The sequence below is a fragment of the Oncorhynchus nerka genome, linkage group LG10 (assembly GCF_034236695.1).
Source record: "Oncorhynchus nerka isolate Pitt River linkage group LG10, Oner_Uvic_2.0, whole genome shotgun sequence".
Lineage (NCBI taxonomy): Eukaryota > Metazoa > Chordata > Actinopteri > Salmoniformes > Salmonidae > Oncorhynchus > Oncorhynchus nerka.
Genome location: NC_088405.1, coordinates 93,644,531 through 93,669,530, shown reverse-complemented (window position 1 = coordinate 93,669,530; position 25,000 = coordinate 93,644,531). Strand labels below are relative to the sequence as shown.

The following is a 25,000-nucleotide window of genomic DNA, read 5'->3' as shown; positions in this document are numbered from 1 at the left end:
ACACACATACACACACCACACACACACACGCTGGTCACTTACATAGTGATTGTCATCATTGTCATTGTAGACCAGTTTGACAACCCCGTAGGAGCCCTGCAAAGTCACAGGAGAGGAGAGAGACATGTCAATAATGCAGTATATTTAGTCCATCTCTCTATGTTATTATAGTGTATCTCTATGTTATTATAGTGTATCTCTATGTTATTATAGTGTATCTCTATGTTATTATAGTGTGTATCTCTATGTTATTATAGTGTATCTCTCTATGTTATTATAGTGTATCTCTATGTTATTATAGTGTATCTCTATGTTATTATAGTTTATCTCCCTATGTTATTATAGTGTATCTCTATGTTATTATAGTGTATCTCTATGTTATTATAGTGTATCTTTCTATGTTATTATAGTGTATCTCTATGTTATTATAGTGTGTCTCTATGTTATTATAGTGTGTCTTTCTATGTTATTATAGTGTATCTCTCTATGTTATTATGGTGTATCTCTATGTTATTATAGTGTATCTCTATGTTATTATAGTGTGTATCTCTATGTTATTATAGTGTATCTCTCTATGTTATTATAGTGTATCTCTATGTTATTATAGTGTATCTCTATGTTATTATAGTTTATCTCCCTATGTTATTATAGTGTATCTCTATGTTATTATAGTGTATCTCTATGTTATTATAGTGTATCTTTCTATGTTATTATAGTGTATCTCTATGTTATTATAGTGTAGTTCTATGTTATTAGAGTGTTATTATAGTGTATCTCTCTATTTTATTATAGTGTATCTCTATGTTATTATAGTGTATCTCTATGTTATTAGAGTGTTATTATAGTGTATCTCTCTATTTTATTACAGTGTTTCTCTCTATGTTATTACAGAGTATCTCTGTTGGGTTCATCTAGTTTGAATGAATCATCTGTGGAACGGAACACCTCTTAGAAATTCACCCCAGTCCCAGTGCTCTAAAGCATTCAGTAGTCAGAGGAAACAGGATGAGATGCTTCATGGACACGCTCTACCCCAGTCCCAGTGTTCTAAAGCATTCAGTAGTCAGGGGAAACAGGATGAGATGCTTCATGGACACGCTCTACCGTAGGATTCAAGTTCACATCAAAGCATTCAGTAGTCAGGGGAAACAGGATGAGATGCTTCATGGACACGCTCTACCGTAGGATTCAAGTTCACATCAAAGCATTCAGTAGTCAGAGGAAACAGGATGAGATGCTTCATGGACACGCTCTACCGTAGGATTCAAGTTCACATCAAAGCATTCAGTAGTCAGAGGAAACAGGATGAGATGCTTCATGGACACGCTCTACCGTAGGATTCAAGTTCACATCAAAGCATTCAGTAGTCAGAGGAAACAGGATGAGATGCTTCATGGACACGCTCTACCCCAGTCCCAGTGTTCTAAAGCATTCAGTAGTCAGGGGAAACAGGATGAGATGCTTCATGGACACGCTCTACCCCAGTCCCAGTCCCAGTGTTCTAAAGCATTCAGTAGTCAGAGGAAACAGGATGAGATGCTTCATGGACACGCTCTACCGTAGGATTCAAGTTCACATCAAAGCATTCAGTAGTCAGGGGAAACAGGATGAGATGCTTCATGGACACGCTCTACCGTAGGATTCAAGTTCACATCAAAGCATTCAGTAGTCAGAGGAAACAGGATGAGATGCTTCATGGACACGCTCTACCGTATGATTCAAGTTCACATCAAAGCATTCAGTCGTCAGAGGAAACAGGATGAGATGCTTCATGGACACGCTCTACCGTAGGATTCAAGTTCACATCAAAGCATTCAGTAGTCAGGGGAAACAGGATGAGATGCTTCATGGACACGCTCTACCGTAGGATTCAAGTTCACATCAAAGCATTCAGTAGTCAGGGGAAACAGGATGAGATGCTTCATGGACACGCTCTACCGTAGGATTCAAGTTCACATCAAAGCATTCAGTAGTCAGGGGAAACAGGATGAGATGCTTCATGGACACGCTCTACCCCAGTCCCAGTGTTCTAAAGCATTCAGTAGTCAGGGGAAACAGGATGAGATGCTTCATGGACACGCTCTACCCCAGTCCCAGTCCCAGTGTTCTAAAGCATTCAGTAGTCAGAGGAAACAGGATGAGATGCTTCATGGACACGCTCTACCGTAGGATTCAAGTTCACATCAAAGCATTCAGTAGTCAGGGGAAACAGGATGAGATGCTTCATGGACACGCTCTACCGTATGATTCAAGTTCACATCAAAGCATTCAGTAGTCAGGGGAAACAGGATGGGATGCTTCATGGACACGCTCCGTATGATTCAAGTTCACATCAAAGCATTCAGTAGTCAGGGGAAACAGGATGATGCTCATGGACACGTTCAAGTTCACATCAAAGCATTCAGTAGTCAGGGGAAACAGGATGAGATGCTTCATGGACACGCTGCTTCACATCAAAGCATTCAGTAGTCAGGGGAAACAGGATGAGATGCTTCATGGACACGCTCTACCGTAGGGATTCAAGTTCACATCAAAGCATTCAGTAGTCAGGGGAAACAGGATGAGATGCTTCATGGACACGCTCTACCGTAGGATTCAAGTTCACATCAAAGCATTCAGTAGTCAGGGGAAACAGGATGAGATGCTTCATGGACACGCTCTACCGTAGGATTCAAGTTCACATCAAAGCATTCAGTAGTCAGGGGAAACAGGATGAGATGCTTCATGGACACGCTCTACCGTAGGATTCAAGTTCACATCAAAGCATTCAGTAGTCAGGGGAAACAGGATGAGATGCTTCATGGACACGCTCTACCGTAGGATTCAAGTTCACATCAAAGCATTCAGTAGTCAGGGGAAACAGGATGAGATGCTTCATGGACACGCTCTACCGTAGGATTCAAGTTCACATCAAAGCATTCAGTAGTCAGAGGAAACAGGATGAGATGCTTCATGGACACGCTCTACCGTAGGATTCAAGTTCACATCAAAGCATTCAGTAGTCAGAGGAAACAGGATGAGATGCTTCATGGACACGCTCACCGTAGGATTCAAGTTCACATCAAAGCATTCAGTAGTCAGAGGAAACAGGATGAGATGCTTCATGGACACGCTCTACCCCAGTCCCAGTGTTCTAAAGCATTCAGTAGTCAAGTGAGATCACATCAAGTCCCAGTGTTCTAAAGCAGTAGTCAGAGGAAACAGGATGAGATGCTTCATGGACACGCTCTACCGTAGGATTCAAGTTCAGTCAAAGCATTCAGTAGTCAGGGGAAACAGGATGAGATGCTTCATGGACACGCTCTACCGTATGATTCAAGTTCACATCAAAGCATTCAGTAGTCAGGGGAAACAGGATGGGATGCTTCATGGACACGCTCTACCCCAGTCCCAGTCCCAGTGTTCTAAAGCATTCAGTAGTCAGAGGAAACAGGATGAGATGCTTCATGGACACGCTCTACCGTAGGATTCAAGTTCACATCAAAGCATTCAGTAGTCAGGGGAAACAGGATGAGATGCTTCATGGACACGCTCTACCGTATGATTCAAGTTCACATCAAAGCATTCAGTAGTCAGGGGAAACAGGATGAGATGCTTCATGGACAGTAGTCAGGGGAAAACGGATGAGATGCTCTACCGTAGGATTCAAGTTCACATCAAAGCATTCAGTAGTCAGGGGAAACAGGATGAGATGCTTCATGGACACGCTCTACCGTAGGATTCAAGTTCACATCAAAGCATTCAGTAGTCAGGGAAACAGGATGAGATGCTTCATGGACACGCTCTACCGTAGGATTCAAGTTCACATCAAAGCATTCAGTAGTCAGGGGAAACAGGATGAGATGCTTCATGGACACGCTCTACCGTAGGATTCAAGTTCACATCAAAGCATTCAGTAGTCAGAGGAAACAGGATGAGATGCTTCATGGACACGCTCTACCGTAGGATTCAAGTTCACATCAAAGCATTCAGTAGTCAGGGTAAACAGGATGAGATGCTTCAGTAGGATTCAAGTTCACATCAAAGCATTCAGTAGTCAGGGGAAACAGGATGAGATGCTTCATGGACACGTAGGATTCAAGTTCACATCAAAGCATTCAGTAGTCAGGGAAACAGGATGAGATGCTTCATGGACACGCTCTACCGTATGATTCAAGTTCACATCAAAGCATTCAGTAGTCAGGGAAACAGGATGAGATGCTTCATGGACACGCTCTACCGTAGTTCAAGTTCACATCAAAGCATTCAGTAGTCAGGGGAAACAGGATGAGATGCTTCATGGACACGCTCTACCGTAGGATTCAAGTTCACATCAAAGCATTCAGTAGTCAGGGGAAACAGGATGAGATGCTTCATGGACACGCTCTACCTTAGGATTCAAGTTCACATCAAAGCATTCAGTAGTCAGGGGAAACAGGATGAGATGCTTCATGGACACGCTCTACCGTAGGATTCAAGTTCACATCAAAGCATTCAGTAGTCAGGGAAACAGGATGAGATGCTTCATGGACACGCTCTACCGTAGGATTCAAGTTCACATCAAAGCATTCAGTAGTCAGGGGAAACAGGATGAGATGCTTCATGGACACGCTCTACCGTAGGATTCAAGTTCACATCAAAGCATTCAGTAGTCAGAGGAAACAGGATGAGATGCTTCATGGACACGCTCTACCGTAGGATTCAAGTTCACATCAAAGCATTCAGTAGTCAGGGGAAACAGGATGAGATGCTTCATGGACACGCTCTACACATCAAAGCATTCAGTTCAGGGGAAACAGGATGAGATGCTTCATGGACACGCTCTAGTTCAGGGGAAACAGGATGAGATGCTTCATGGACACGCATTTCAAGTTCACATCAAAGCATTCAGTAGTCAGGGGAAACAGGATGAGATGCTTCATGGACACGCTCTACCGTAGGATTCAAGTTCACATCAAAGCATTCAGTAGTCAGAGGAAACAGGATGAGATGCTTCATGGACACGCTCTACCGTATGATTCAAGTTCACATCAAAGCATTCAGTCGTCAGAGGAAACAGGATGAGATGCTTCATGGACACGCTCTACCGTAGGATTCAAGTTCACATCAAAGCATTCAGTAGTCAGGGGAAACAGGATGAGATGCTTCATGGACACGCTCTACCGTAGGATTCAAGTTCACATCAAAGCATTCAGTAGTCAGGGGAAACAGGATGAGATGCTTCATGGACACGCTCTACCGTAGGATTCAAGTTCACATCAAAGCATTCAGTAGTCAGGGGAAACAGGATGAGATGCTTCATGGACACGCTCTACCGTAGGATTCAAGTTCACATCAAAGCATTCAGTAGTCAGAGGAAACAGGATGAGATGCTTCATGGACACGCTCTACCGTAGGATTCAAGTTCACATCAAAGCATTCAGTAGTCAGAGGAAACAGGATGAGATGCTTCATGGACACGCTCTACCGTAGGATTCAAGTTCACATCAAAGCATTCAGTAGTCAGAGGAAACAGGATGAGATGCTTCATGGACACGCTCTACCCCAGTCCCAGTGTTCTAAAGCATTCAGTAGTCAGGGGAAACAGGATGAGATGCTTCATGGACACGCTCTACCCCAGTCCCAGTCCCAGTGTTCTAAAGCATTCAGTAGTCAGAGGAAACAGGATGAGATGCTTCATGGACACGCTCTACCGTAGGATTCAAGTTCACATCAAAGCATTCAGTAGTCAGGGGAAACAGGATGAGATGCTTCATGGACACGCTCTACCGTATGATTCAAGTTCACATCAAAGCATTCAGTAGTCAGGGGAAACAGGATGGGATGCTTCATGGACACGCTCTACCGTATGATTCAAGTTCACATCAAAGCATTCAGTAGTCAGGGGAAACAGGATGAGATGCTTCATGGACACGCTCTACCGTAGGATTCAAGTTCACATCAAAGCATTCAGTAGTCAGGGGAAACAGGATGAGATGCTTCATGGACACGCTCTACCGTAGGATTCAAGTTCACATCAAAGCATTCAGTAGTCAGGGGAAACAGGATGAGATGCTTCATGGACACGCTCTACCTTAGGATTCAAGTTCACATCAAAGCATTCAGTAGTCAGGGGAAACAGGATGAGATGCTTCATGGACACGCTCTACCGTAGGATTCAAGTTCACATCAAAGCATTCAGTAGTCAGGGGAAACAGGATGAGATGCTTCATGGACACGCTCTACCGTAGGATTCAAGTTCACATCAAAGCATTCAGTAGTCAGGGGAAACAGGATGAGATGCTTCATGGACACGCTCTACCGTAGGATTCAAGTTCACATCAAAGCATTCAGTAGTCAGAGGAAACAGGATGAGATGCTTCATGGACACGCTCTACCGTAGGATTCAAGTTCACATCAAAGCATTCAGTAGTCAGGGGAAACAGGATGAGATGCTTCATGGACACGCTCTACCGTAGGATTCAAGTTCACATCAAAGCATTCAGTAGTCAGAGGAAACAGGATGAGATGCTTCATGGACATCTCTCTATGTTATTATAGTGTAGGCCCTTTAAATGGAGATTGTCACATAAGCCTGTACTGATTGACAAGGCAGACCCAGACAGAGACAGACCCAGACAGAGACAGACCCAGACAGAGATAGACCCAGACAGAGATAGACCCAGACAGACACAGACCCAGACAGACCCAGACAGACACAGACCCAAACAGACACAGACCCAGACAGAGACAGACCCAGACAGAGACAGACCCAGACAGACACAGACCCAGACAGAGATGGACCCAGACAAACATAGACCCAGACAGATCCAGGCAGAGATAGACCCAGACAGACCCAGACAAAGATAGACCCAGACAGACCCAGACAGAGATAGACCCAGACAGAGATGGACCCAGACAAAGATAGACCCAGACAGATCCAGACAGAGATAGACCCAGACAGACCCAGACAAAGATAGACCCAGACAGATCCAGACAGAGATAGACCCAGACAGACCCAGACAGACACAGACCCAGACAGACAAAGACCCAGACAGAGATTGATCCAGACAGACACAGACCCAGACAGAGATAGACCCAGACAGAGATAGACCCAGACAGACACAGACCCAGACAGAGACAGACCCAGACAGACACAGACCCAGACAGAGATAGACCCAGACAGATCCAGACAGAGAAAGACCCAGACAGACAGAGACAGAGGCAGCGCCCGGATAACACCAGCAGGGTTGACATAAGGTAATTGAACATGGGCTATTCCGCCCAGGGATAATATTGATTTGTCTTTGGTGTTAATCATAACAGACTGTATAATCAATGGGAGACAGTTCGATACAACGGGGACACAATGGTAAAGAAACACGCTATATCAATATCAGAAAGAGAATAATTAAATCCAGGGTGTTCTGCGTTAGGTCTAGGCTCACCTTGCCGATCTCACTCTTCAGCTTGTACTGGTTCAGCTGGATACAGTCCTGAAGCAGGAGGAAGACAAGAAAAGGGAGAACATTTGTTAACGACAACATATGATAGAACGACATCCGCCCTGCGGAGAGAAATAAACCATTTGGATGACTAAAATACAGCCTTGGACACATGAACAAAATGTTCTTCACCGCCGAGCTCATAGAGACGGCAGTAGTGATGTGTACGGTCACTCAATTCTGTTTACAGTCACAGATCAAATCAAATGTATTTATATAGCCCTTCTTACATCAGCTGATATCTCAAAGCAAGCAATGCAGGTGTAGAAGCACGGTGGCTAGGAAAAACTCCCTAGAAAGGCAAAAACCTAGGAAGAAACCTAGAGAGGAACCAGGCTATGAGGGGTGACCAGTCCTCTTCTGGCTGTGCCGGGTGGAGATTATAACAGAACATGGCCAAGATGTTCAAATGGTCATAAATGACCAGCAGGGTCAAATAATAATAATCACAGATCCATCACAGAGCTGTTTAAACGGATGATTCTGAGCTCCATAGCAACCACTGATACTGCATGCACTCAACCAGGGTCAGTCAACCAGGGACAGTCAACCAGGGACAAGGCAGAGAGAGGAGCCCTGCTCTGTTGGGTCGAGAGAGAGAGAGATAGAGAGACAGAGAGAGAGACTTTTTTGACTTTTGGTCTTTCTTTATTGAAACATTCTCAATTCATTTAAAACTCACCCCCCCACTCCTAAAATAAAAAATAAAATAAAAATATATCCTGTACAAATCACCATACACAAAAACCCTCTCCTACAACCGTATATCCAAAAACATCTTCCCCAGCAATACAGACAGCCCCCCCAACACACCATATCTCCTCAAACATCTCCACACATTTGATCATTTTATAGAACTCAAACTCAACCCTAAGGAGCGCAGAGACCATCCCATTAAACAGTAGTAAAGGGTCTGTTATCCCCCCACCTTTGACCCTGTTCCTCCTTGTTAGCCAAATAGCTAACTTTGCCTGAGCAAACAGAAAATTCAACAAAACACATTTTTCTTTCTCCTTACTCGAATACCTGTATCCCATTATAAACATCCCAACAGCAAAAACCACCCCCAACCTGTCACACAGACATTCCAACAGAGACATTAATGGCATTAACCTGGTGCACACAGAAAACACATGAATTACAGTTTCTTTCATTTGACAGAAAGGACACCCCTGCCCAATTCCCGGATCAACCCGTGCCAACCAGCTGTTAGTGGCCAGGGCTCCATAAAGAACCCTCCACTGGAGGTCCCCTGACCTCTTTGGTACTGGGGGTTTGTAGAGCGCCCTCCATCTAAAACCCACCATACTCTCCGCCCCACATACCGCCTGCCACTGATGTGCCTTCACTCCTGTTAGGCTTCTAATGCTCCTAACCTTAACGCAGAGGTTGTAGAGGGCTTTACCTCCCACCCCCTCAAACTCCCCCAGGCTCGGAGTGTTAAAATCTAACAAGTCCTCCAGACCCCCTTGCCAGTCTCCAGTCTCTGCCGTCACCTGCAGTGGTGGGAACATTGGTGACCCCTCTCCCTTTGGCCTCTCAAACACCCCCCTTACCGGCTCAGACAGTGCCTCCTGGACCTCCTCCAGGAATCTCTCCAGCAGCTTAAGAGACGTTATTCCTGTTTGTTGCGCCAAGACCTCCGGGGTTTTCCACCCCTCCTCTCCCAGCAGTCTCAGGTCACCCAGCCTTTGTAAACCCCCTGCCATCAGTTTCCTCTGCAGGGTGGCCGACTGAACCGATCTCAAAGGGATGGCTGGGTTGTGGAAGATAGGCTCCTCCCACACCCACTGCCCAGGCTCCACACCCCCTTCTCGTGTGGACCTTAGCAGCTGCCAGGCCCTCAGCACCGCAGAGTAAAACTCTGAGAGACCTGCTGTACTCAGCCTCACCAGCTTCATAAGGAACAGCTGCCGGTCCAACCCTAATCCGCCAGCTCTCAGCAGCGCGCATGCTGGTTCCCTCCTGCCAACATCAGTGTGGTACAGCAGTCTCTGCACCGCCTTTAGTCGGAAAGCAGCCATCCTGCTCTCCAGTTCCACCAGGCCCTGTCCTCCTTCGTGGACGGTCATGTACAAAACTGCTGCCTTCAGCCAGTGATGTCCCGACCAAAAGAAATCCACCAGCTTGCGTTGCAGGTCTGCAAGCAGACCGGCGGGGGGGTTGAGGACAGCCAGTTTATGCCACAAGGAAGATGCCACCAGGTTGTTGATTATCAGCACCCTCCCTCTATATGACACTTGGGACAGGAGCCACCTCCACCTGGCCAGTCTTGACACCACTGCCTGTGACAGCCCCTCCCAGTTCTTGCTGACCCACCTCTCCGAGCCCAGGTACACCCCCAACACTTTAAGCCCTTCACAACCCCACTGCAAACCCCTGGAAGCAGAGGAGGAGCCCTATCCCCCATGCCCCACATAACAGAGCTTTGCTCTTTCCCCAGTTTACCTTAGCTGATGAAGCTCCCTCGTACACCTTCAGACTGGTCTCTAGTTCCTGCATATCTTGCCCATCCCTGACCATCACAGAAACATCATCTGCATATGCTGAGACTGCTATTCCTGTCACCACATCCATGCCTGTCCAGCACACTCCCCGCAGTCTCCTGCGTAGCAGTCCTAAAAAGGCTCAATGGCTATTGTGTACAGCTGCCCAGATAGAGGGCATCCTTGTCTAATGCCCCGTCTCACCCAGACTGGCCTACTGAGCCCCCCTCCCACCTTAACCATACATGATGCCCCAGCATACAACAGCTTCACACAGGTCACAAAACTCTTCCCAAACCCAAACACAGACATCACATTAAACAGATACTCATGATCCACTCTATCAAAAGCCTTCTCTTGATCTAAAGAGACCAGTCCAAAGTTCACATTAGAACCTCTCGACAAGTCCAACGTGTCCCTAATCAAGAACAAGTTGTCCGTGATTGAGCGTCCCGGTACACAATATGTCTGGTCCTTGTGTATTATAGAGTCCAGATGGGACTTCAGTCTGTTAGAGAGGACCTTGGCAAAAATCTTGTAGTCCGCACAGAGTAATGCCACAGGCCTCCAGTTCTTAAGTTCACACAAGTCCCCTTTTTTGTGCAGGAGAGTCAGAGCCGCCCGACGGCAGCTCATCGGCAACTCTCCTACCCCGACGCATTCACGCAACACGCAAAAGAAATCCTGTCCAATTGTTCCCCAGAATTTTTTGTAAAATTCCACTGGAAGTCCATCTACCCCGGGTGCACGACCGGGGACATCTGGGTTACTGCCTCTGCCAGTTCATGTGACAACAGAGGAATGTCCATTTCATCCCTCTGTGCCCGAGAGAGCTTAGGGAGTCCTGCGAACAAGACCTGAGCACACATAGGATCACACATTTCTGCCCTATACAATTCAGTATAAAACTCCACAGTCCGCTCCCGCATCTCCCCCACCACAGAGGTCACCCGCCCATCAGACAGCCGTAGACAATGCATACCCTTGGCTTCACTGCTCTGTCTTTCCAAACCAAAGAAGAAGGAGCTGGGAGCATCCATCTCCTTGAGCATGGAGAACCTAGCTCTTACAAGTGCTCCCTTTGCTTTAACCTGGAAAAAACTGCCCAGGTCCCTACGTAATTCGGCTAAGTTAGCCTGGAGGCCTACATTGCCTTGCCCCACCATCTCTACCTCCATCTCACTAATACACCGCTCTAGTTCCCCCAATACTCTCCTAGCCTCTGAGGATGAGAGAGCTGTGTACTGTTGACAGAAAAGCCGAATTTGCACTTTCCCCACATCCCACCATTGACTCAGAGACTCATACTCCTCTCTTCGCTGCCCCCATCTTTCCCAAAAAGTCTGGAAACCTGAGCAAAAAGTGGCATCTTGTAAGAGCTTTACATTGAACTTCCAATAAGATGCCTGCCGGGGCCCTGGTGAAATAGACAGCCATGCTTATGTGGTGATCCGAAAACCCCACTGGGAGAATGGTAGCACCCAGCAGCCTATTGCTCTGATTCCTGGACATGTAAAAACGATCAAGTCGAGCTGCACTCACCCTAGCCCCAAAAACCTTCACCCACGTATACTGTCTTGTGTTTGGATGTTTAGTTCTCCAAACATCCACTAGGTCAAACTGATTAAAGATGTCCCTTAACACTCCCACTGACACTGAATGAGGCTCTTCCCCATTTCTGTCTTTTGTAAAATCCATTGTACAGTTCCAGTCACCTCCGATCACCAGCGTCTCCTCAGGCGCTACTTGTGAGAGTTCCTGTCTAAGACTCCCAAATAGAACCCCTCTTTCTCTCCCTGTGTTAGGCGCATACACATTTATAAAGACAAAACACATGTTGTTAATTTCTGCTTTAACAACAAGCAACCTACCCCTACGCACCTCCTTTGAGGAGCAAATTTTTACAGCCAGACCCGGTGCAAAAAGGACTGCCACCCCTGCACTAAGATTTGTCCCATGGCTCAACACACTTGCCCCTTTCCACCAGAGCCCCCAATCAACTTCATTCACCACCACATTTTGTTTTACATATTCACCCAACACACTCCTCTTTCCCGCATCTCTGGCGCCATTTATATTGAGCGAGCCTACCCGAAGAGTCTCCATAAGAAGTGGGAGAAAAACCAGCAGAGAGATAGACCAATAGCAAAGCTCAAAAAGCCCCAGTGTCAGTAAGAAATTAAACATTTAAACAGTGTCTGAAGGTAAACCTTTACGCACTGTTGTGACCCACTTCCTCAACCTAAACCGTTTCCTGGGTGAGAGGACACCATGCCCCTCATTACTCATAGCATGTTGTACTGATCTTACAAACTTTCTAGGATCAGGGAAAAAAGCCTCAAGATTAACTTTTTTCCCCTTAGTCTCATTCAGGAACCTTGTCAGTTCTCTCAATGTGTACTTAGACCCCTCTGGTTGACTGGCTGTCAGCTCCGGGCCAATTGAAGAGGAGTCTGAAAAAAATAACTCCTCATCCTCTTCCTCAGACTCACTTTCCTCCTCTTCTCTATCTCCCACCCTGACCACCTGCCCTTTCTCTCTGGTTAGGGCCTCACCCACAGCAACAGGCAACATTTCCATGGTGCCTTTGTCCACACCCTTTTTCCTTTTCCTCTTGACATCCTCCTCCTCCCCCCCCCTAATCTCTTACACTTCCCCACTATACTCTCCTCATCCACTAGAATAACCTGACTAGACGCAGTATCATCTGCACCACCCTCCATAGCATGACTAGGGCCAGCCTCAGCTACACCACCCTCCATAGCATGACTAGGCCCAGCATCATCTGCACCACCCTCCATAGCATGACTAGGGCCAGCCTCATCTGCACCACCATCTCTAGCCTGACTAGACCCAGCCTCTGCTTCTCCACCATCTCTAGCCTGACTAGACCCAGCCTCCACTACCCCACCATCTCTAGCCTGACTAGACCCAGCCTCATCTACACCACCATCTCTAGACTGACTAGGCCCAGCCTCTGCTGTCTGCATCTCCTTACCCCCTGCATTTTGACCTCGATTTCCCCCACTTGCGCTAGTACCCTCATTTTGTCTATGGCCTTTATGTGGGCACGCAAAGCTCTTGTGCCCCAAATCCCCACATTCAAAACACCGTAGACTATCTGTGCTGGCAAAACCTGCATAGAGCCCCTCCCCATGCCTCACTTTAAAATGCACATTTAGCTGTTGCTCATTATTGTTCAGAAACATAAACACTTGCCTCCTGAACGAAACAACGTGCTTAACGGCATCTGCCTGAAAACCTGCTGACAGTACACGGAAACCGCTAGCAAACTTACCAAAACGACTCAGCTCTTTCCTAATTTGATCATCCGTAATAAACGGAGGCAAATTTGCCACTACAACTCTTGTTGAAGGGGTAGAGAGAGGTGAAATTGACACCAACACATCCCTTACAAATATTCCGCTAGCAATTAGCCTACCGACCAAATTAGCCCTTTTCATGAACACAACCACCGCTTTGTTCATTCTAGAAGCAGAATGTATAAACTCAGCTCCTACCTGTTCACCGACCGCGAGCAGAACCTCCTCCACCTTAACTCCGTTCTCAGGAACACACCTGAATCCATGCTGTATCGACAGCGTCTCCTCCGCGCTAGGCTGAGAAGCCATTGCGCACACAACACCTTCCAACCCCCAGGAAAGTTACTCTGTCCTCTTCCACCCTAACTTTGAAAAAAAACTTTGGATACCGCTAAAAACAAATATTGCATTAACCCTCCACCATAGAAAATAACATGTAAAGAAAAGAATCAAGAAAGTTAGTTAGGATAGAGCTCTCCACACCAAACACCCAAACTCCAAAAACACCCAGCATGCACCGAGAGAGAGAGAGAGAGAGAGAGCAAGAGAGAGAGAGAGAGAGAGAGACAGAGAGACCGAGAGAGACAGAGAGAGAGAGAGAGAGACAGAGACAGAGAGAGAGAGAGAGAGAGAAAGAGACAGAGACAGAGAGAGACAGAAAGAGAGAGACAGAGAGAGGCTCTGTCTCAGAGCCCCAGGACAGCAGCACAATTAGACCCAACCAAATCATGAGAAAACAAAAAGATAATTACTTGACATTGGAAAGAATTAACAAAAAAAACAGAGCAAACTAGAATGCTATTTGGCCCTAAACAGAGAGTACACAGTGGCAGAATACCTGACCACTGTGACTGACCCAAAATTAAGGAAAGCTTTGACTATGTACAGACCCAGTGAGCATAGCCTTGCTATTGAGAAAGGCTGCTGTAGGCAGACATGGCTCTCAAGAGAAGACAGGCTATGTGCTCACTGCCCACAAAATTAGGTGGAAACTGAGCTGCACTTCCTAACCTCCTGCCCAATGTATGACCATATTAGAGAGACATATTTCCCTCAGATTACACAGATCCACAAAGAATTCGAAAACAAATCCAATTTTGATAAACTCCCATATCTACTGGGTGAAATTCTACAGTGTGCCATCACAGCAGCAAGATTTGTGACCTGTTGCCACGAGAAAAGGGCAACCAGTGAAGAACACACACCATTGTAAATACAACCCATATTTATGCTTATTTCTTTTATCTTGTGTCCTTTACCATTTGTACATTGTTAAAACACTGTATATATATATACTATGACATTTGTAATGTCTTTATTGTTTTTAAACTTCTGTATGTGTAATGTTTACTGTTAATTTGTATTGTTTATTTCCCTTTATATATTCACTTGATATATTATCTACCTCACTTGCTTTGGCAATGTTAACACATGTTTCCCATGCCAATAAAGCCCTTGAATTGAATTGAATTGAGAGAGAGAGAGAGAGAAAGAAAGAGAGAGAGACAGAGAGAGAAAGAAAGAGAGAGAGAGAGAGAGAGAGAGATGGACAGAAGAAAATAAAATACAGCTATCCCTCCCTACTCAGAGGACACAGCTATCCCTTCCTACTCAGAGGACACAGCTATCCCTCCCTACTCAGAGGACACAGCTATCCCTCCCTACTCAGAGGACACAGCTATCCCTCCCTACTCAGAGGACACAGCTATCCCTCCCTACTCAGAGGACACAGCTATCCCTCCCTACTCAGAGGTCACAGCTATCCCTCCCTACTCAGAGGACACAGCTATCCCTCCCTACTCAGAGGACACAGCTATCCCTCCCTACTCAGAGGACACAGCTATCCCTCCCTACTCAGAGGACACAGCTATCCCTCCCTACTCAGAGGACACAGCTATCCCTCCACAGCTATCCCTCCCTACTCAGAGGACACAGCTATCCCTCCCTACTCAGAGGTCACAGCTATCCCTCCCTACTCAGAGGACACAGCTATCCCTCCCTACTCAGAGGACACAGCTATCCCTCCCTACTCAGAGGACACAGCTATCCCTCCCTACTCAGAGGACACAGCTATCCCTCCCTACTCAGAGGACACAGCTATCCCTCCCTACTCAGAGGACACAGCTATCCCTCCCTACTCAGAGGACACAGCTATCCCTCCCTACTCCCTCCCTACTCAGAGGACACAGCTATCCCTCCCTACTCAGAGGACACAGCTATCCCTCCCTACTCAGAGGACACAGCTATCCCTCCCTACTCAGAGGACACAGCTATCCCTCCCACCATTTCATCCATTCCTCCACCCCCCCCATAACCTTTGATTTCATAATTTCTTGTCATGTGATGTATCTTACAGGGCGGCTGGATGTCATGTTCCTCATTCGGTAACTTCCTGTACGGGTTAACAGGGGTTGTGACCTGCAGGTCAGCATTTAATTGGACAGTGTATACCATGTGTATCATATACATATAACAAATACAACTTGAAACTGCCATTCTATTATTGAAAACCTTTATTGACCCCAAAACTAGTATTGAATGAGGATAAAATGCTAAATGTTTACTAGAGCGCATTGCAACATGATGCTAATGACTTTAGCATAATGTACTTTGGATGGTATATTGATCATGTCCGTGTTACAAATATCTGGGCATCTGGATCGATGAAAAGCTGTCTTTTAAAAAGCATATTGTTAGTTAAGAAACTGAGAATAAAAATTGGCTTCTTCTATAGAAATAGGTCCAGCCTCTCGCTAAATAGTCGATGTTCCTACCGTTCCTAGACCGCGGCAACATCATCTATATGAACGCAGCTGCCACATCATTAAAGCTGCTAGATACTGTAGTGTCTTTGGCTATGCCGGATTAAGTGATATGACATGCTATTCTATAATTCCTCCACAATTAATATCACCTGATTGAGCTAATCATGTAAATGTAATTAACTAGAGAGTCGGGCACCACAAAATAATATTTATAGAGCTGTTATCTTCCGAATAAACTCTTAAAGACCTAGTAATATTTTACATCAATAGCAGTCAATATTAATCGTCATCTTAATTCAGTCTCATCTGATCTGTAAATTATTTTATCTGCACGAACCCTGGCTAACAAGTTGAATCAGCAAAACAAAATTGGGTTGAATTATTTATTTACTAACTACCTAACTAATCACACAGAATTACACATACACACAATTAATCATAACTTGATTACAAATTACATCATAAAGGAAAACGTCCCTACCGGGCGGAACAGATATGACAGCTTGTTACACAAAAGAAAATGGGCTGGGTTGAGTGAAAGAGCGGGAAGACTGAGGGACAAAGGGAAGAAGCCGGGCTATACAGTATCTTATGCATTCTAAATTACCGCCCATTTGGAAAATAAAAATGCAAAAATATTTACTCTGAGCTGTGCTTCGGTAGGTTGGTGGTAGATGGAAGGCCGTGTTGCCCATCCGAGTCCTTTGAAGAATGTCTCTGGTGGTCAATTGGATACGTTGTAGTAACGTCGTTGTGTGGTATACTCGGTCTGTTCCTTCCTAACCTGCGTTTGCAGCTGCGGTTGCTAACTCAACGGCTAGGAAGCATCACTTCTGTAGTGAATAAGAGTTCAAAGTTCATACCATTCGCAACCAAAGCTCACGCTGATGTTGGCTTCGTTCTGTAGTTATTATCTGAACCATTCTGACATAGGACTGTCATCCTACCTCATTGGAACAGGAAATTATGTTGTCGTCAAGGGCTTATACGTCGGGATAGGTCTGTGGTCAAATTCAATTATGTTTTCTATTCTTCTGTCCCTGTCTTTATTCTTCTTCTTCCCTTTCCTTTCCTGTTGGTTATTATAGGAAGGGAGAGGAGGGCGTGTTTGAAAAGTTTTATAGCCCATGTCCCTTCACAGGGCGGGCCACTGATTGAGCAGAGCCCTATCTTATGAAAACCCACATGTCACATTTTAGAAGCTAAAATCACATTTCATCCCATCACAAACACATTTCATATTCAAACATTTAAATTGAACAACAATTCCATGTGAATCTGATAACTCTGATGTGTAGACTTTCCACTGTGGAGTTTATGTCATCTTATCATTGATGAGAATGTCTCAGATGACAACCGAACTGACATCATATTCATTAAGGGGCGGCAGGGTAGCCTAGTGGTTAGAGCGTTGGACTAGTAACCGGAAGGTTGCAAGTTCAAACCCCCCGAGCTGACAAGGTACAAAAATATGTTGTTCTGCCCCTGAACAGGCAGTTAACCCACTGTTCCTAGGCTGTCATTGAAAATAAGAATTTGTTCTTAACTGACTTGCCTGGTTAAATATAGGTTAAAAAAATAAAAATAAAAAGTCCCACTGCAATTGTTCGGATTACCAGAATGTAGTTCATTTCCCCCCACCTACTGATGTTGCCAGAATCTCTATGTTAAAAACCAAAACATAGGGGTTTTCAAATGTAACATCAGTAGGGTAGAACAAGGGGGGAAGAGGTATTTATGAATGTCCTAAACCTACCCCCAGACCAACGTCATGACAATACCCATAGTGCACTTCATTTTATCACAGGTTTAGGACATCACTGTATTCTCTACCAGAGTAGGTTGGTTCTCTTTAACTTCACGTAGGTCGATACATTGCTCTCTTTTCATTTACAAAGCTATTTTAGGAAAAATTCCCGCTGTACCTAACAACATCAATAACCTTTACGTACGAGTTACGTTATCCGGCCTCAAAGATGGCTAACTCTGGAATATGCAAGCAGCACAAACAGCTACAGTATTTGACAAAAGCAGAATCATTTAAAACCCTTATTACATTTGGAATACAATCACTAATGTCGATCTAATTACGCGTGGGAATACTTGGGAACAGATTTCCTAAATTTGAATCGCTTCCAGCTGATTTCCCAGTGATTTTACAAGTCTCCATTTGGTTCTGTCCCTCACCTTGAAGTGGCCCTGCAGGGGAGAGAGGTTCTGTCCCTCAGATTAAAGTGGCCCTGCAGGGGAGAGAGGTTCTGTCCCTCAGATTAAAGTGGCCCTGCAGGGGAGAGAGGTTCTGTCCCTCAGATTAAAGTGGCCCTGCAGGGGATAGAGGGCCTGTCCCTCAGATTAAAGTGGCCCTGCAGGGGACAGAGGTCAAAAGTTTCTTCCAACACCTTAGTGAGGGCAGAGAGACACACCTGAGTGCACTGTGCGAGGCTGGAACCCACTTAAACAGACATTACTCCTTCAGTACTGAGCATCGGGTGATGAGCCAATTAATAGAAGAGGGAAATGTATTGGTGCCAAAACGCTGCTCATGCTTTTTCTGAAAAGTGTGAAGGCGATGCTGTCACTGTGGTCTGAAAATGAGGAGAGAGATGGAGGGGGCAGAGTGAGAAAGAGAGAGAGACGAGAGAGAGAGAGAGAGAGAGAGAGAGAGAGAGAGAGAGAGAGAGAGAGAGCGAGAGAGAGAGAGAGAGAAAGAGGTTCCTAATACCACTGAAACATCAAAACTATGAGACACGGTTGTGGGTGTGTGATGCTGTTGTGGGTGTGGGATGCTGTTGTGGATGTGGCTGAGATCATCTGTTGTTAAAGCATCGCTGCATTGTTGGGTTTTTTACTCTTCGGATTACTGTGGTTAATCCTCGGCTTCAAAACAAGAGACTCCATAATTAGGTTCATCCCTCTAAGATAGGGAGAGAGGAAGGGAGAGAGATAGAGGAAGGGAGAGAGAGAGAGAGAGAGAGAAAGAGAGAGAGAGAGAGAGAGAGAGAGGAAGAGAGAGAGAGAGAGGAAGGGAGAGAGAGAGAGGAAGGGAGAGAGAGAGAGGAAGGGAGAGAGAGGGAGAGAGAGAGAGAGAGAGAAAGAGAGAGAGAGAGAGAGAGAGAGAGAGAGAGAGAGAGAGAGAGAGAGGGAGAGAGAGAGAGACAGGGAGAGAGGAAGGAAGGGAGGGAGAGAGAGGGGAAGGAAGGGAGAAAGAGAGACAGGGAGAGAGGAAGGGAGGGAGAGAGGAAGGGAGAGAGAGAGGAAGGGAGAGAGAGATGTAGTGTGAGAGCAGTGGAGTAAAGTACTTAAGTAGAAATACTTTAAAGTACTACATTTAGGGGTCTGTACTTACTTTTGACAGGAAAATGGTCAAATTCACACACTTATCAAGAGAACATCACTGGTCATCCTTATTGCCTCTGATCTGGCAGACTCACTAAACATAAACGCTTAGTTTGTAAATTATGTCAGAGATGGAGTGTGAAAGAGACAGAAAGAGAGAGAAAGACAGAGACGGAGTGTGAGAGAGACAGAAAGAGAGAGAAAGACAGAGACGGAGTGTGAGAGAGACAGAAAGAGAGAGAAAGACAGAGATGGAGTGTGAGAGAGACAGAAAGAGAGAGAAAGACAGAGACGGAGTGTGAGAGAGACAGAAAGAGAGAGAAAGACAGAGACGGAGTGTGAGAGAGACAGAAAGAGAGAGAAAGACAGAGATGGAGTGTGAGAGAGACAGAAAGAAGAGAGAAAGACAGAGACGGAGTGTGAGAGAGACAGAAAGAAGAGAGATTGTAAAACATACTGTGTCTGTAAAATGTATATAGCCCATATAGGCCTAAGTGCTGTTGTCCATTAGTTACTCTAATTAGAGGAGGGTGGTAGAGTTAGGGGAAAATAACAATACTTTAAAAAAGTATATACACTGTATATTTACAAAAAATATATATGGGGGATTGGAAATGATGCAGACAATGACATTGATAGAAGCCACAATCTATCTGCAATATTAAAGCTGAAATACCCCAAGTCAATAAGAGGAAAACCTCCTCTCTCTCTCACCATGCCATTCAAGGTTAACCTGGTTCACTCTCACTCAGCACGGCTACAACCTCGGTGCGTCCCCCGTAAAACCCTATTACCCACAGGGCTTTGGTCAAAAGGAGTGCACTATATAGGGACTAGGGTGCTGTAGTAGTGCACTATATAGGGACTAGGGTGCTGTAGTAGTGCACTATATAGGGAATAGGGTGCTATAGTAGTGCACTATATAGGGACTAGGGTGCTGTAGTAGTGCACTATATAGCGGATAGGGTGCTATAGTAGTGCACTATATAGGGAATAGGGTGCTATAGTAGTGCACTATATAGGGAATAGGGTGCTACAGTAGTGCACTATATAGGGAATAGGGTGCTATATTAGTGCACTATATAGGGGATAGGGTGCTATAGTAGTGCACTATATAGGGACTAGGGTGCTGTAGTAGTGCACTATATAGCGGATAGGGTGCTATAGTAGTGCACTATATAGGGAATAGGGTGCTATAGTAGTGCACTATATAGGGAATAGGGTGCTATAGTAGTGCACTATATAGGGAATAGGGTGCTATATTAGTGCACTATATAGGGGATAGGGTGCTATAGTAGTGCACTATATAGGGAATAGGGTGCTATAGTAGTGCACTACATAGGGAATAGGGTGCTATAGTAGTGCACTACATAGGGAATAGGGTGCTATAGTAGTGGACTATATAGGGAATAGGGTGCTATAGTAGTGGACTATATAGGGAATAGGGTGCTATAGTAGTGCACTATATAGGGAATAGGGTGCTATATTAGTGCACTATATAGGGGATAGGGTGCTATAGTAGTGCACTATATAGGGAATAGGGTGCTATAGTAGTGCACTATATAGGGAATAGGGTGCTATAGTAGTGGACTATATAGGGAATAGGGTGCTATAGTAGTGGACTATATAGGGGATAGGGTGCTATAGTAGTGCACTATATAGGGAATAGGGTGCTATAGTAGTGGACTATATAGGGAATAGGGTGCTATAGTAGTGCACTATATAGGGGATAGGGTGCTATAGTAGTGCACTATATAGGGAATAGGGTGCTATAGTAGTGCACTATATAGGGAATAGGGTGCTATATTAGTGCACTATATAGTGAATAGCGTGCCCTTTGAGACCCAGAGCCTCTGGTCTTTGAGAAGCTGACAGCCAGAGACAGACAGAACCTTTAATAAATCCTCTTAAAGGTAAAGTCCCATATTTGAGGACCCTATTAGATTTTTTTGTATTCAATTCAGTCTGGTATGAGAACGGTACTCAATTTTTTTCAATTCAATTTCAATTCAAGGGCTTTATTGGCATGGGAAACATGTGTTAACATTGCCAAAGCAAGTGAGGTAGACAACATACAAAGTGAATATATATAAAGTGAAAAACAACAAAAATTAACAGTAAACATTACACATACAGAAGTTTCAAAACAGTAAAGACATTACAAATGTCATATTATATATATATATACAATGTACAAATAGTTAAAGGACACAAGATAAAATGAATAAGCATAAATATGAGTTGTATTTACAATGGTGTTTGTTCTTCACTGGTTGCCCTTTTCTTGTGGCAACAGGTCACAAATATTGCTGCTGTGATGGCACACTGTGGAATTTCACCCAAAAGATATGGGAGTTTTTCAAAATTGGATTTGTTTTCGAATTCTTTGTGGATCTGTGTAATCTGTACTCCCCATCTGCAAAGACATGGTTTCTCTGCTATTGAGCTGTGCCTTAAAATCTACAGTGTGACTTACTACCATATATGGGCATGCGAGTGTATAAGGGAAGGCCGAGTCGATGACCTCATTTCAAGATGGCTGCTACCTACGTTCCGGTTGGCGGTGTGAAGCATAAACAAAATAAAACAGGAATACGTTGATTCACACCAAAAGCCGGGACTCCACAGATCATGAGGTCGTCTTATGTGTCTGGCTGTGACCAACCGTTATTGATCACCAGCCCTGAGAGTCAAAATGTGTATTTTATACAACGAATTCACCAAACAGCAAACCTTTTACAAGGTAAGCTTCCTTTTGGTCTGTGTTTGAGCTGTAGCTACGTGAGGGGTATGACATTAATCCTTAGGTTGGTGGGAACAAATCTAGCCTATTGACAATGTTCTCTAATGATGTATGACTTAATGGCAACATCGAATGTCCACCGAGTGACTATATCTTTGTGTATCAAAAATATTATGAAAACACACCACCACAATGTATGAGGGAGGTTGGTGTTGTTGTTTTTATAGTAAACAATGTATGAGGGAGGTTGGTGTTGTTGTTTTTATAGTAGACAATGTATGAGGGAGGTTGGTGTTGTTGTTTTTATAGTAAACAATGTATGAGGGAGGTTGGTATTGTTGTTTTTATAGTAAACAATGTATGAGGGAGGTTGGTGTTGTTGTTTTTATAGTAAACAATGTATGAGGGAGGTTGGTGTTGTTGTTTTTATAGTAAACAATGTATGAGGGAGGTTGGTGTTGTTGTTTTTATAGTAAACAATAACTTTAAGGCACATGCAGGGCAGATATTGTTCACATGTTGGAAGCCATCTGATGTGTGTTTCCAGCTCTAGTCATCAATAATTCACTTATAGCTTGTCAATGAAAGATGACTTTCAAAATAAATAAACAAAGAAACTGTTATTTTTGTGTGTGTTTGATCTTGTATATTCTGAACTATGTAACTTCTATATATCTTCGGATAATTTCCTCACCATCTCCCAGATGTCTTCACTCCAAATATACCAAGTTTTGGCAGAATCATGTAATTACACGTGAATAGCGGTTACTTTTGGGTAGGTTTATTAGGCGGAAATCTACATTTGTTACCCGATTCAGGAAACTAGGCGTAAATCGCAAGTCACGACTTCACAGGAGAGCTGCTTGAATGTAAAAAAAATACTAAAAAATACTTTCACTTTCATGTGCCTTAATTACAAACTTGTATGCCATCTGAAAATATGAATACAATTGTTAAATTGCGAGCCTTTTTTGGTTAAGCCCCATAAAAAGACAACAACCTCCCCACTAGCCATGATTGGCTGAGATAATGAGTGGGCTAGACATGCCGAGAGATGAGTTCGGATTGGTCTGCCATATAGAAGACGTTTGACTATTTGAGCTGGACAGTCTGTGTTGGTAATCCGGTCGAACGCGTCTTTTAAAAAAAAAATGTAGTTGCATAAGTGTTGCTCTCCACTTTCTGGAGGCTCGGGTTTTGAAATCAGTGGAGTTGGAGAATGATAGCTAAGGAGATGGGATTACATCTTCAAACTAAGGGCATTTGTGGCATGGATCCGTGACAAGGAGACGCGTCTACCATGCATGATGATGCATACGGGTAAGATAGTCCGGCTAGCTACATTTTCAGACATGACATGTTTCTAATTTTGACAGAAAGTTGTTTCATTTCAAGCTAGTGTCCCTAGCTAACGTTAGGCGGCTGGCTCGTTAGCTAACGTGTGACGTGATGTGTGTGATCTTACATGTTGTTTACCTAGCTAGGTTAATTGTTTAGCTAGCTAGCTAGGTACAGTGTACAACACCTGTTGAATATGACCGGTGTCAGTAAACGTCAGCAAAAAACATAATGAAATTGTTGCCAGCGCTGGTTAGGCTGTTTTCATGTTATCCAGAGGTAAACAAATCTTCGGCCAGAGCGTCAAGTTTGCTCTCTGAACACAAGGAGATGGACGGGGCTAAAGCTTCAGAGGGTGTGGACGATGCTGAATGGGAGGGGCTAAAGCTTCAGATGGTGTGGACGATGCTGAATGGGAGGGGCTAAAGCTTAAGAGGGTGTGGACGATGCTGAAGGGGAGGGGCTAAAGCTTAAGAGGGTGTGGACGATGCTGAATGGGTGGGGCTAAAGCTTCAGAGGGTGTGGACGATGCTGAATGGGTGGGGCTAAAGCTTCAGAGGGTGTGGACGATGCTGAATGGGTGGGGCTAAAGCTTCAGAGGGTATGGACGATGCTGAATGGGAGGGGCTAAAGCTTCAGAGGGTGTGGACGATGCTGAATGGGTGGGGCTAAAGCTTCAGAGGGTGTGGACGATGCTGAATGGGAGGGGCTAAAGCTTAAGAGGGTGTGGACGATGTTGAATGGGTGGGGCTAAAGCTTAAGAGAGTGTGGATGATGTTGAATGGGTGGGGCTAAAGCTTCAGAGGGTGTGGACGATGCTGAATGGGTGGGGCTAAAGCTTAAGAGGGTGTGGACGATGCTGAATGGGTGGGGCTAAAGCTTAAGAGGGTGTGGACGATGCTGAATGGGTGTGGCTAAAGCTTCAGAGGGTGTGGACGATGCTGAATGGGTGGGGCTAAAGCTTCAGAGGTTGTGGACGATGCTGAATGGGTGGGGCTAAAGCTTCAGAGGGTGTGGACGATGCTGAATGGGTGGGGCTAAAGCTTCAGAGGGTGTGGACGATGCTGAATGGGTGGGGCTAAAGCTTCAGAGGGTGTGGACGATGCTGAATGGGTGGAGCTAAAGCTTCAGAGGGTGTGGACGATGCTGAATGGGTGGGGCTAAAGCTTCAGAGGGTGTGGACGATGCTGAATGGGTGGGGCTAAAGCTTAAGAGGGTATGGACGATGCTGAATGGGAGGGGCTAAAGCTTAAGAGGGTGTGGACGATCTTGAATGGGTGGGGCTAAAGCTTAAGAGGGTGTGGACGATGTTGAATTAGGTGGGGCTAAAGCTTCAGAGGGTGTGGACGATGATGAATGGGTGGGGCTAAAGCTTAAGAGGGTGTGGACGATGCTGAATGGGTGGGGCTAAAGCTTAAGAGGGTGTGGACGATGCTGAATGGGTGTGGCTAAAGCTTAAGAGGGTGTGGACGATGCTGAATGGGTGTGGCTAAAGCTTAAGAGGGTGTGGACGATGCTGAATGGGTGTGGCTAAAGCTTCAGAGGG

The 25,000-nt window shown here is 45.0% G+C and overlaps 1 protein-coding gene across 1 annotated transcript in view; it reads right to left on the bottom strand.

The window, feature by feature from the left end:
* LOC115124695 (calcium/calmodulin-dependent protein kinase kinase 1-like) overlaps nt 1-25,000 on the bottom strand; it is a 154,928-nt gene that overhangs the window by 73,643 nt on the left and 56,285 nt on the right. The window contains exons 3-4 of the mRNA XM_065023946.1: nt 7,407-7,454; nt 43-96 (exon numbers count right to left, since the gene is read on the bottom strand). Coding sequence (XP_064880018.1) covers nt 43-96; nt 7,407-7,454 — 102 coding nt within the window. The remainder of the gene's footprint in view (nt 1-42; nt 97-7,406; nt 7,455-25,000) is intronic.